The 12,826-nt window shown below is 40.2% G+C and overlaps 1 protein-coding gene across 1 annotated transcript; it reads right to left on the bottom strand.

Moving 5' to 3' along the window:
• Positions 1 to 863: 863 nt before the first annotated feature.
• Positions 864 to 12,746, bottom strand: csf1ra (colony stimulating factor 1 receptor, a). The gene is made up of 22 exons (XM_085362295.1): positions 12,632 to 12,746; positions 12,209 to 12,271; positions 10,493 to 10,771; positions 10,092 to 10,379; positions 9,605 to 9,741; positions 9,343 to 9,508; positions 9,010 to 9,211; positions 8,561 to 8,676; positions 8,328 to 8,439; positions 7,983 to 8,182; positions 7,619 to 7,710; positions 7,361 to 7,487; positions 7,122 to 7,226; positions 6,845 to 6,955; positions 6,544 to 6,706; positions 6,373 to 6,464; positions 6,175 to 6,278; positions 4,828 to 4,950; positions 4,626 to 4,737; positions 3,440 to 3,539; positions 2,303 to 2,414; positions 864 to 2,006 (listed from the first exon to the last, which is right to left on the bottom strand). The coding sequence occupies exons 2-22, from the start codon at positions 12,252 to 12,254 to the stop codon at positions 1,866 to 1,868; spliced, it is 2,928 nt and encodes a 975-aa protein (XP_085218421.1). The 5' UTR covers positions 12,255 to 12,271; positions 12,632 to 12,746; the 3' UTR covers positions 864 to 1,865.
• Between the last annotated feature and the right edge of the window lie 80 nt (positions 12,747 to 12,826).

A 12,826-nucleotide genomic window follows, 5' to 3' on the forward strand; every position in this document is an offset into this window, starting at 1 on the left:
CATTTAAAATAAAGTAGGAACAATTTGAGTGGACAAAACAGATACTTTACAGTTTGTCATATGTTTCAAGCCACAGTAAGAACGCACGTCACATATATGAGAGTAGATTCTTTTAAAGTTTTACACACAGCAGCTGACAAAAAGAGTACAACCCAGTGACGATAGTGATGATGATCATGCTTTGCTCAAAATCAGTAATATCTCAGCTTCTTGATAGAGCAAATTTCAGCACCTGATAAAGTAGAGCAAGATAGTTCCTGAAAAGTGTCTGAAACTGATAGAGAATGAAATAGGTTTCTAACTGAACCCACACGGAGAAGGAAAAGAGTCCAGACTGACATAGAAACTGAAGCCGGATTATTACTTCCCTATAAAGATTTTAGAGTTGCGCAATTGTTGACAGACACTGTGGGAAATGTGGACTGGATGTTATCCAATAAAAACAGGAAGCGAGGAGAGAAGAACACGAAGGAAACAGTTTCTGTCGGCACAGTTAGGAACAACAAAGGAAAAAAATGGTGTGAAATACAACATTTCAGTTGGATAATATAAAACTTTACATTGAAACACAGAGTTTCGGTGATAAATCTTTTAATGAACGCCTCTGCAGTTATGCAACAACTTAATTTGCAGCTTTTTTGTTGATTGTCTCATTTGCACAAAAGAAAAAAACGAGACATAACACATCTATGAAATATTCATGTTTCTCTTCTAAGTGAAAATAAAGATCATTCTTGATTCATGTGTTATATGTACATTATTCGACATCTCACTTCTGTTTCATTCAGATACAAGCACATTTAAAGTAGCCAAAGTCACAGAAATTGGCAGTCTCTGTCTCTCGTATAGCTTATATATATATATATTTATATGATCATATAATCTTCATACATTTGGCAGTGTAGGCTGACTGCTACATACACATGTGCATGAAACTTATCATGTAACGCTACAGGAAAGTACAAGATTCAGCTGCACCCTGCTAACCCCATCAACCCCAAACACCAAACATTGTTCTTTTGCTCCATAAGACATCTACCGATTTCCCTGCTCAGCTCAGTCGTACTCCTTGTTCTAAAATCACGCTGACTAATTAGATTGAAGTCGAACAATCACATGCTGCAACCCACTAACAGCTACTGCAAGTGTGTCACAAGAAATACAGCCGTGACCAAAGCCCAGCGAGGAAAACACTGCACTCATTATCTGCCTCCTCTTTGGCTCCTTTAGCATGTTTTAATCAAGGGAAAAACTTGAGCGCTTTATATTTTTTGATTGTAATTAATATAACACAAGTTGTCTGGAGAGAAGAAAGGCTCTCATTGTTTTAATTCAGTGTTTCCGACTGTTGTACCCCCAAAATAATGAAAGACAGTGATCCTGATGGAAGAACACATAATTCTGAGTCTCCTTTGGCGGTAATAAAAAGTATAATAAACATGGTGTGCAATAGATAATTAAGAGCACACTCACAAGTATAAAACAAAAGAATCAGGCGGATTCTTGCTTGGAAAAACTGACAGATTTGACCTCAAATAGAGAACAGAAGAAGGGCTAATAAACAGTCTGCCATGGAGCAATCTTTAGAATAAACTACCCTTTGATACCTTGTGTGACTTGTTGACATTGTTTCCTCCTTTCATTTTAGACGTGGCAATTTCTAGTCATGGATCGCATGCAAAAGAGGCAGGTCACATGCTTGCCGCAGCTGCTCGTCTGTCTGGAGAGCAGGCACGACAGGCAAAAAATAGCTGATAAGACGACTCTCCGGCAATTGAAACAAGCTGCAAACTAGAGATCATGCCAGTTTTCTGATCCTTGTTGAAGAGTGATTGGTTTGCTGATTGATTTGAGCGTAAGGCCTTTCAACAAAACTGGTAGTTGTTGGTCTTCATCAGAGGCTGCTCTTCTTCTTGGTGGTCACAAGACTGGTCACAGGGGCTGTCGAAGCACTCGTCACACCCTTCACCCTCCGTGACCTGCTCCTGCACATTCTGGTACATTAACTGCGGAAGAGGTATCATCAAGATGGTGAGAGTTATACAAAACATGATTACAGAGTTTATATTTTAGACTGACATAAATAGTGGCATTGTGAGTATCTTCAGTTGGAACAACACCCAAACAGACATTATCGCAAAGAATCTAAATCGTGTAATTGGTCTTGGACTTCACAACTAAATTTGCTGTCTCTTAAGGAGCATTAAAAGAAACAGGGTTTCCCGAGGTCATCTTGGCCGGGCCGCCACATGTTTTTCTCCCTGGGTGCTTTCTCCCACACTGCACATGCAGACTAACTCACCTGTCCCTGCTCAGGTTGGTCCCCAAGTAGCCTTTGAATCATGTGACAGATTTTGCTGAAGGTGGGACGCTCTGTCGGCTCCAGATTCCAGCACATCTTCATGATACCGTAGCTGAAATCAAAAAGAGTTCTTTCAGAGAAACAATTCATGGTGTACATTAAAGGGGTTTTGCACTCTTATTTTCACTCCTCAGACTGTGTGGTGTAAAGCCGAGTTAGATGAATAAGGAGAGGCTTATGGAGGCGGTGACGCAGTTAAAAAAAAAGACAGACTTGTTTATAAGGACCCCTGCCCCTCCAGTTCCATTTAGTTGCCATGAAATAGCAGTTACATGGTTCTCTAGCTTTGAGATCATGTGGCTAACAGGCAGAACTGAGGCCTGACTCACAGCAGAACAAGAAATGAATTGGCCCTGACTCAGATTCAGTCTATTTCCACAGCACATTTATTCCTGGCTAGTGTGACATGCCATGGCAAATCAGCACACACAGATGTTAGGGCTGTATCGCAAAAAAATAAAATCGTTTTTTTTTTTAAATTTCGATGGCTTGCAAAGTTTGGAGTTTGGACTTATTTAGTTTTAGGTTTGAGGTCAAGGGAGAACCCAAAAGCAAATGAAATTCATGAATAATGGAAGTGCATTATGAGGTTATCTCATCTGTCGGTTATTTCAGATGTCAGATAGCCCGCGAGACTGCAGGAAGGGGAAAAAATAGGATCTTTGTTCATTCATAAAGACCATTTAGAAAGCAGACTGTTTGAACTTTGGGAGGCTAGCGCCTATTCACAATCAGCTACATTAATAAGTCTGTTATATTAAATTAACCTATTACTAGTCAAAAGTCACCGCATGTTATCAGCTGATCTCACTGGTTAGTAAGCATAACCATAGTATTACTCCTACTATTGCTTAACTACGTGTCAGGAGCTGATACGAAGGCCTTTAATTGGATTATTTGTCATTGTATCAGTCGTAAAAACTCTGCTGATAGTCACTTGATACGCCCGTAAAACTCAACTGATAATCAGGTGATGGTTAGCAGGATAAGAGCCTCAGACAAAATAAAGTGTTTGAGAAAAAGGGGAAGCAGTGACTCATCCCTGAATGAGCCATGCTGCTGAAGTGTCAAACTTACATTTCAGGTGGAGCAAAGTCTGGTTGGGACATCTGGTAGCCACGCTTCACCATCTTGTAGAACCTAGTGTCCACAGCCATGCTGGGGTAGGGGCTTTTGCCTAGTAGTGAACAGTGTTGGTCAAGTTACTTGAAAAAAGTAATCAGTAACTAATTACTGATTACCTCCCCCAAAAAGTAATCCCGTTACTTTACTGATTACTTATTTTCAAAAGTAATTAATTACTTAGTTACTTAGTTACTTTTTAAAAACACGATTTACAACCTGAAGAGGTGATAAAGCGATAGATCTTTCAGCCCAATTCTACTTTTTCTGCATAATCCATCATACAAAATGTAATCAAATGGAAAAGTCTCTTTTTAACTTGTTTTATTAGTTTTAATCTTTTAACTTTATGCATCAAGCAAAAATTTAATTATATGCAACATTCTCTGACTGGAAGAAATTAGTTTAACATTTAAACCTATTTTCTGCACATTCCACCACATAAAATAAAATATTTTGTGTGTTTACACTCAGTCTTTCAAATAGATGCAAGTAAAACACAGCAGAAAATAAATAAAGTCAAAGACTCAGCGGTCCTGTTGCTCTATTTTCACCTGTAAAGCAGGAGTTGGGTAGGCGGAGGTTTACCCTGGTGCAGGTGTGCTGCGGTCAGTGGAAGGATATGGCAGCTCTGTGAGTTTCCCATTACGTCGTAGCTACTCGGTGCTTCCTTGGAAGTTTAGGGTTTTTTTTCGCTGTAAAAAGAAGTTTTCTTCCCACGCACAGCGGACACTAATGTTTTTGTCACTTTTTATGGAATCAAACTCAAAGTAAGGTCAGTACTTCCACACTTTAAACGCTGCACGCTCATACTCTCTCCTGCACTCGATATGTGATCCACTGTTGATCTGCACACAGCTGTTGTCACCAACGGCGCACTCGCTTACGTCACTGTCGTGAGACATTCTCGCAAAAGATTCACGGTTTTAGTAACGCAGTAACGCAGCATTCCTACGGGAAAGTAAAGGTAATCTAATTACCGTTTTTGCAATAGTAATCCCTTACTTTACTCGTTACTTGAAAAAGTAATCGGATTACAGTAACGCGTTACTGCCCATCTCTGGTAGTGAATAACATGTGATTTTCAGCACCAACCCATGAAATAAATACAAGCACAGATCACATGTTTACGCATTCTTACCTAAAGAGAAGATCTCCCACAAGAGGATGCCATAGGACCAGACGTCACTCTGAACGGTGTACACGCAGTCAAAGATGCTCTCGGGAGCCATCCACTTCACTGGCAGACGTGCCTTTGCACAAAACAACACACAAACAAATTAAGTGATTTGCAGTGGATACCATGTAAGCAATATTTAGCTCTTATCAGATCAAATGCTTACATTGCCTTTCACCACATAGTTGGAGTCATTCATGATGTCCCGTGCCAGACCGAAGTCACAGATCTTTGCCTCTCTGCGACTGGTCAGGAGCACATTCCTCGCAGCCACATCTCTGTGAATACACTGCACACACGCATTTCACACAGTTTGTTTCTGCTTGTAGAGCTTTGCCCAGTGAAAGACAATAAGATCAGTGGAAGGCTTAATTTAGAACGAAAGATCTCCATTAAGAAATGTACAACGTCAAACTATGACTAAATATGTGATGGGAAATACCCATCATAAGCCCAGAGGAGTGGTTTAACACACAGGGACGCTGTGTAAAAACAAATGAAAGCTGAAAGCAATGTTTTTGTAAGACATTAAGACCCCTTTTTTTTAAACAGCAAAAAGGAAATAAAAAAGATTTTAAAACTGAAAGAAATATATGATTTTGATATCAGCTTTAAAAACATGGAAAGGGGACTGGTCACAGCAGGTTGTCTCACCTTATGAGATAAAAGATTTCAAATGCATTCTTTGTCACATTTTTTTTTAAATCAGATAATGCCTCATATTCATAATTCTTGCTATGGAGCCACACTCCAGCAATACATGCATAATGTGGGTTTGCATTTTTATGTCCATTTAAAGCTCCCCCTGTTCCCATAAAGATTTTTAAATTAGCCAAACCACAGTTCCTCTTCGTTGTCTATTTTTATTGGAATGTCACTTACGGATTAAAGATCAGCCATTGCTCCTTGTATGATTTTTATAATGACATTATGTATCTTAGATAATCTACTATCTACATCATCTGCAATATTAAACAGAGAAACATTATCCTAAACTGTTTGGTGACGCTCTCCACATTGTTACTTCTAAAAGTCTGAGCCTTTCCTGGAAGCTTCTTAATGAAATCATGTTACACCTGCGGTCAGTTAAATGGCCTGTATTTATATAGCGCTTTACTAGTCCCTAAGGACCCCAAAGCGCTTTACATATCCAGTCATCCACCCATTCACACACACATTCACACACTGGTGATGGCAAGCTACATTGTAGCCAGCGCGACCCTGGGGCGCACTGACAGAGGCGAGGCTGCCGGACACTGGCGCCACCGGGCCCTCTGACCAGTTAACCTCACATCCATCCTGCTTTCCAATGCATGATTTTTTTTGTCTCTGGTATGAAATTGAAATCATGAAATAATTTGTCATATAAAAAAACAACAAAGTTTCAGCATTGTTGTGTTGTACTATTTCAAATTAAATGCGGTGCTGTAACAATTTGTGAATCACATTCTGTTCTTATTCACAAACCAGAAAGCGTCAAATTTCTAATTTGTTAATGGAGTGTTAAACTCACATTTTTCCTGGCCAAAAAGTCGAGGCCCTGAGCTACTTGGAAGGAAAATCTGAGCAGGTCATCAATATCCAGCGGCCAGTCACCACTCTCCTCACAGACAAGGTCTAGAAAAGAATCAGATAGGAATAAAATCCTGCGATCAGCACACTGATCTGATCATTTTCAACAATTTAAACCTCAGGCTGATGACGAGCTTACCATCAGATGATTCCACAGTTGGCAACTCTGCTAAGCGGCTGGGTCTCATCTCCAAGTAGGTGCTCGAGGTTTCACTGGAGATCCCGCTATCGCTGTTAAAAGTAAACAGAGATATCAGTGCTTGGATACATTTCACATGTCCTCTTTCATTAAGTGTGTTTGCTGATGTACCTTCGAATGAACTGCTTCTGATTGCAGATGTTCTTGTAGTCGGTAGAATTTTCCATGATGTCGGGAATATTCATGACAAAGTTCACAAATGTCTCTGCCTTCTGGCGAAGGAAGTTCAGGAGGTCGCCGAGGCTGCAGTACTCAGTGATCACAAGCACTGGACCTGATGAGGAAACCCGCTATCTTATGACCGTTGAAATGAGCTTGCATGCTTAGTTAAACAGGATTTTCCATGATATGGATGACTTCTAATTTTAACACAAGTTTTTGCAGTATTTCCGTTTCATCTGCGTTCTCTGACCTCCATAGGTGCAGGCTCCAAGTAGGTTGACGATGTTCTGGTGGTGACCCAGGTGACTCAAGATCTTCAGTTCAGACATTAGAGCCTCCCTCTCATCTGAATGGGCACGGGCTGCAGAAACAGGTTTTTTTTTCAGAGGTCTAAATATAATGTCTTTTACACAGAGTCAGTCTGACTTGCTCATGTGGACAATAACCTCTCAGTTAGGTCCTATTTTCCATGAAAGATCTGTCACGCTCAACTCAAAAAAACTCACAGTGCAACAGTGGATCCAAACCTTTTAACATTTTCACAGCTACGCGCATCACATTGTCTTCCTTTCCCATTCCATAAGCAGTGGCCTCAACAACTTTTCCAAATGCGCCTGCACCCAGGATCTTCCCTGTTTGTAGAGAAAATACACAGAGGAGCATTTTGACTTCAACCTAGTCTGCAATTTACAATCAAATATTCAATTATTATTATTTTGATGTAATATAATGAGAATTTAGTCAATTTGACAAACACGTTGCACACCTAATTTGAGCTTGTCTCTAGGGAACTCCCACTTTTCATTGTAGGGCAGCTGCGTGGGGTCAATGAAGGTGTAATTGTTCCCATCTCTCGCCTCAATGATCTTCCAGCGGATCTCATACCTCGGTTTCTTAAAAATAAAGTCAGTAAAGAATGGAGTAACTGCTTTCATAAATGTTTTTGGGCGTCATATTTGGATGTTGGAGATGCTTCTTACAGTTTATTTTGCGATGTTATTTTTTAAGAATTGACTCAACCTACCTGCTTGTATTTGTAAAACAGGAAAATGAGGAGCACAAGAAGGATGGTCAAAATCGCTGCCGCTCCAATCAGAAGGGAAGTAAAGGGCCAGTCTGTTCATAGAGAGAGATTTCAATGTGAGTTAACCTCATTAAGACTGGCTGTGTGACATACAAGCTGATGTCCTTAAACAGAATTTATCTAGCACTTGCATATTTATTGAGGATAATTAATAAACATGCTCAGAAAAGAAGAGAAATAACATTTTTTTTCTTTCCATGAAAGAAACATTAGATTAGATCTGAACCACATCCAGTAATGGTACTCTAGAGAAATTAGAAATTTAGAGAGCAGCCTTAAAATGGACATATGATCGAGTGCTCACCGTTAACGTTCACAGCAAGAGTGTCACTGCTGACGCCAGCGAGGTTGAAAGCCACACACTCAACCGTCATCCTCCTGTTGGAAAACGCCACAGTGAGGACGCTTTCCACTTCCACAGCCCCGTACTCCTCCCTCTGGACCTCCACTGTAGGAGCTCGGAGAGGGATTGCCAGCTGCAGTCCAGTATTGTTTTCATTGCACCTGCACAGATAGAGAAAGGCAATAAACTGACAGAAACGTCAGTGCTTAATCTTATCTCAGAGAGAAATCACTAAAATCACTACAGTTTGTGTTCATTCACAGGGTCAGAGACTGGGTGAGGTCTTTTATGCGCAGTTATACTTACGTGGGTCGGATTCCAAAACACTGATACCAGAGGATTCTGGGAGGAGGATAGCCATGCGAAGTGCAAGTAAGTGTGGTTACATTTTCCCATTTCACGACAGCAATTGGTCTCTCTGCCAGTGGGAAGAAATGAGGGGGAAAAACAATAATTAGTCAACAGTGAATGATCGAGATATACGACCAGTTGACAAAGAAAAAAATTTAACGATGTTAGTTTGTGTTTCTGTCACGTACGATACATCTGGACTTGAAATGTGATGGATGCGTTGGTCATTTCACTCTGAGCATAGAAGGTGTACTGGCCCTGCTCCTGTATATTCATTCTTTTCAGCTGCAGAATAGCATGGTATCTAAAACAAAAATAAATAAATGGTGAAAAAGAGGAATATCTACAGAACCAGAAGTGACTAATTTGGTGTCTTGAATTCAGACAGCTCCTATGCATCATTGGTGAAATAAAAAGAGAACAGCACTCTTCCCTCTTTGAGTTTCATGACCTGAGGAAATATAATGACCTGGTCAGATTTACACAGAATGCAAGGACAGCAAATCTTAAATTTAGTAAAACTTCCTCTTCCTGTAGTACACTTGATTTTCGCACTTTTCTAACTGTACTGCTGAGATACCAGAATGATGAGTAGGGGTATTGCACGTTTCTTTCCCATGAAGCTATTTTAGTCCACCTGTTGTTGTATCGGATGAGCTTGTTCTCCTGTGTGGCTGTGTTGAGAGATGTCGGCGTGTCCCATCTGTGCTTTGTGATGTGGGGGTATGCTTCGATGAGCACGCTGAGCTCCAGATCGTCTCCCTCGTTCACCTCGACCAAGAGGCCCTTGTGGGCCAGCTTAGGCGACAGCTGGGGTGATAGTCTGATGTAAGGCTTGTCTGCTCAAACAATGAAGAGACAAACATTTTAGTTTATTGAAATCATTAAACAGTTTATAAAGTGAATACGTTAGGCTCTTCTTTATAAATTCCAAGAGGTTTTAGCTGTTGGGTGTTTTTTTGTGGCTTACCCACAACCAGCAGGTATGTGGTCGAAGTGTTCACCCCTGCTTCGTTAGAACCGATGCAGGAGATGTTTCCTGTGTCTGCCAGGTTCACAGCAGCAATAGTCAGTGTGCTCTCTATGTCCAGGCGATTTTCACCATTGGAGCGAACTATCTCAGTGATTTTTGGGACCTGAAGACAAATACATAAAGATGTTTAAAGAAGAAAAAGAAAAAATTAAAATTTTGATTAGTATCACTGTAAAACGTAGAAATATCTTGTACTGACTGATTTGGTTGTGTATTTCCAGGTGACGTTGTAGTAGAAGTTGGGATTGTGTGTTGTGCATGGGATCTTGAGTTCTTCCCCAACTATGCGTACATATTCCTCTGTCTCCAAGAAGACGTATGGAGGGAAACGGAGCTCTAGAAAAAGAGAAAAATCATACCCAAATGTCAAAATAGACACAAGTGGTAATGGGCTGATTCTTATATTTGTGTTTTGAGTGCCTACTTGAGCACTCAAAGCACATTTTTCTACACCTAAGTGCTTTCTATCTAATATTCACACATATTCAAATCCTATAAACGCATCAGAGAGCAACTTGGGTTGAGCATCTTGCCCAAGGATACTTAGGCATGCAGACCAGAGACAGAAGCAGCCAGTGACTGAACCACCTGCTCTACCTCCTGAGTTACAGCCACCCCAGACAAGTTTCAGTTTAGAGGAATTCTAAAAAAAAAAAAAAAAAGCTTTGGGAAATTATTTTTCTCACTCTGAATGACATTGATGGAAAAAGCCTTAGAAGTCATCTCCACTCCGTTGACCCTGGCCGTGCACATGTAGTCAGCATTAAAGCTGGGGTGAAGGCTGTGGATGAGAATGCCACGGTCTCTGAAGATGGTAAAGTTCATTCCTGGTGGCACAGAAGTGCCATTGTTCATGCGCAGGCTTATGTCTGTAGCTTCTGGGTTGGTCAGTAGGCAGGGCAGCAGGTAGCTCTCACCCTCCTTCGCTACCACCTGCAGGGATGTGCTGCTGGTCCAGAAAACATGACTTGGATCTGGAAGAAGGATTTTCAAACAATTAACTAATGCGAAACTTAGCCTGAACACTAATAAACATCCAGCTAAGCACAAACTTCAGGAAGCTTGCAGCAGAACAACAGAAGCTCACCTTTTACATACACATACACCGAGGAGTCACGATGGGACCCGCTGGTGTAATAACACTTGTACGTTCCAGTGAATTCTGCGGTGGGACGTTCGACTTTAAAAGTACGGACAGTCCCATTGCCCCTGGATATGTAGCGTCTGTGTTTGGGTAGTCTGGTTTGCCAGATTACAGGTGCTTCACCCTCACACCTCAGATCCAGAGGTCTTCCAGCTCTGACCACCACCTCAGCGCTCTTAACCACCTTGGAGTTTAACTTGATCACTGGACGCCTCCACTCAGCTAAAAATAAGAAAATGGCACAAATTAAAATGACATAGAAAAATAGGGTAAAACGATTTAATGAACTGAATTTGTTCCTGATGGTCTCTGAGGGTTTTTATTTATTTATTTTTTTTTGTGTTGCATATTATTTTTGTTCTCGCCATTTCATTATCTCATCTGCTCTGTGACTCAGAATTATTTTAAGAGTATGATTCAGGAAACAGATTGAAGACTCTTGGCTCCATCTATACTTGATACTTCTGCTTTTCACATTGTTGTTATATCTCAACAGTGGGGGTAAAAAAACAGTTACTATGGGAAACTTCAAATATTACTGCTGTCATTTTTGCTTAGACCCTTTGCCTTTGACATCAAAAATAAAACTAGAGACACATTTAAGAATTTTAAACACATGAGAGCGGAGAAATATTTATTAGCCATTTCTGAGGAAGGGATTTCGTGTAATGGGCCAAACCCTGAGGGGTTAATAAAGCATATCTTTTTGCAACAAAGAACACTGATTTCTTTGATTACTTTGGTGAGAATCTGGACGTTTTTAAAAACTGGATAGTGCATTACGCCAAATTACCGACACTGGAGAAGCTGAGACGTCTTTCCAGTTAGAGGTCATAAAATTTTCCATTCGGCCTTTCTTACAGTGCGTGTTGAATCTTGAAGCAGAACTGAGATTCCACGTTCAGCATTTTGTATTCGACACAGAGCACAATGTAAGACACTGAAAATTAAATGTCATGTGAAGCCAGCATTTTATTTCTGATGTCCTGCTCAGCAGTGTAAACAGCTACCTTTGCCCCAAAGTCCTTCAGCTGTTTAAAAGAGCTATTCATGCAACCTCAATATGACCCATTATAAACGTTATACAATAATCAACCAGAAAGCAAAGCTAATTCATTCAGACCTAACTCAGCGAAACAAGAGATGCTTTTATCTATTAAAATGCAAATAAATGAAATTGCAGTTGGATGGCTGTCAGGTGATACTTATATTTGTGATGTTAAATATTATCACAAGAACAACCCTAAACCCCCAAAACTGAAGACAATCAACAGCTGAGAAGGCTGTCAGCTCTTCTCTGCTGTGAGTACAAGTGCATCAGTCCAAATATGATGAGTATGTTGTTGACATGTTTACATCTCACATTTAAAAACATAAACAGATGAATGCTATTTTCTGTAAGCACATTTAATTTGATTTCACTAACTTAATCTTTTAGTGTTACACAAACTTTACTCACACAGTACTTTTCATTCTTTAAGTCTATCGGGGAATGTGACAGTTACGTGCTTTACCCAGTCATCTTTCACATCTAACAAATTGTGGTTTTAACATGTAAGTCCACATTAGTTTTCAAAAACAAGACAAAAATGAAAAGCAAACATCTGATATAAGGGGGCAAAATCACAGCAATTGAAATTGTTGCTTTTCAGAGCTTACCTGAAGCAGTGGAGGCCACAAGCCACAGCATAAGGTAGGACAACATCCTTGATCAACTCAGACCTGGAGTTTAAACATTGTTACTTATTAGCGCAGGAAGAAAAAACCTGATTTGTAGTGATGGGTGCGAGCTTAAAAACAAAACCCCCCAAAGAAGCAACTGTTGCTATCACTGAATTTCATCTTTTACTTCTTTCTGAATGATCAAGAAAAACACTGAACAAACTGTTTCCATTATTATTACCAGTGTAATAAAACCAGAATTGAAATATTAAAACTTGAGATCATAAAAACAATTAAAGAATGACATACCCCGAGAAAGAATTTCATTGGTGCATGTATTAAAAGTAAAGAGTCACTCTAACTTGAAACACAGAATTATGAATTATAGAAGCAGCCCATATTTCTTTCCAGTGTTTTCACCTGCAGATGTCTTCAGCTTGGATCTAATAACTTCCCTGAGTCAGAAGTTTCCAGCATCCAGAGCTGACACAGCTGAGTTCCTCGTTCCCTTTCTGTGCGTCTCCGCGCTCCTTCTTCTTTCTTGTTTACAGGCTTTTTGCCACAAGTCACACAGCAAACAGAAAGTTGTCTTGAGAGCAAGTGGTAGAGGGGTGG

This window comes from Diplotaxodon limnothrissa, linkage group LG2, assembly GCF_057381915.1.
Source record: "Diplotaxodon limnothrissa isolate DT_005_m linkage group LG2, D_limnothrissa_male_GT1.1, whole genome shotgun sequence".
Lineage (NCBI taxonomy): Eukaryota > Metazoa > Chordata > Actinopteri > Cichliformes > Cichlidae > Diplotaxodon > Diplotaxodon limnothrissa.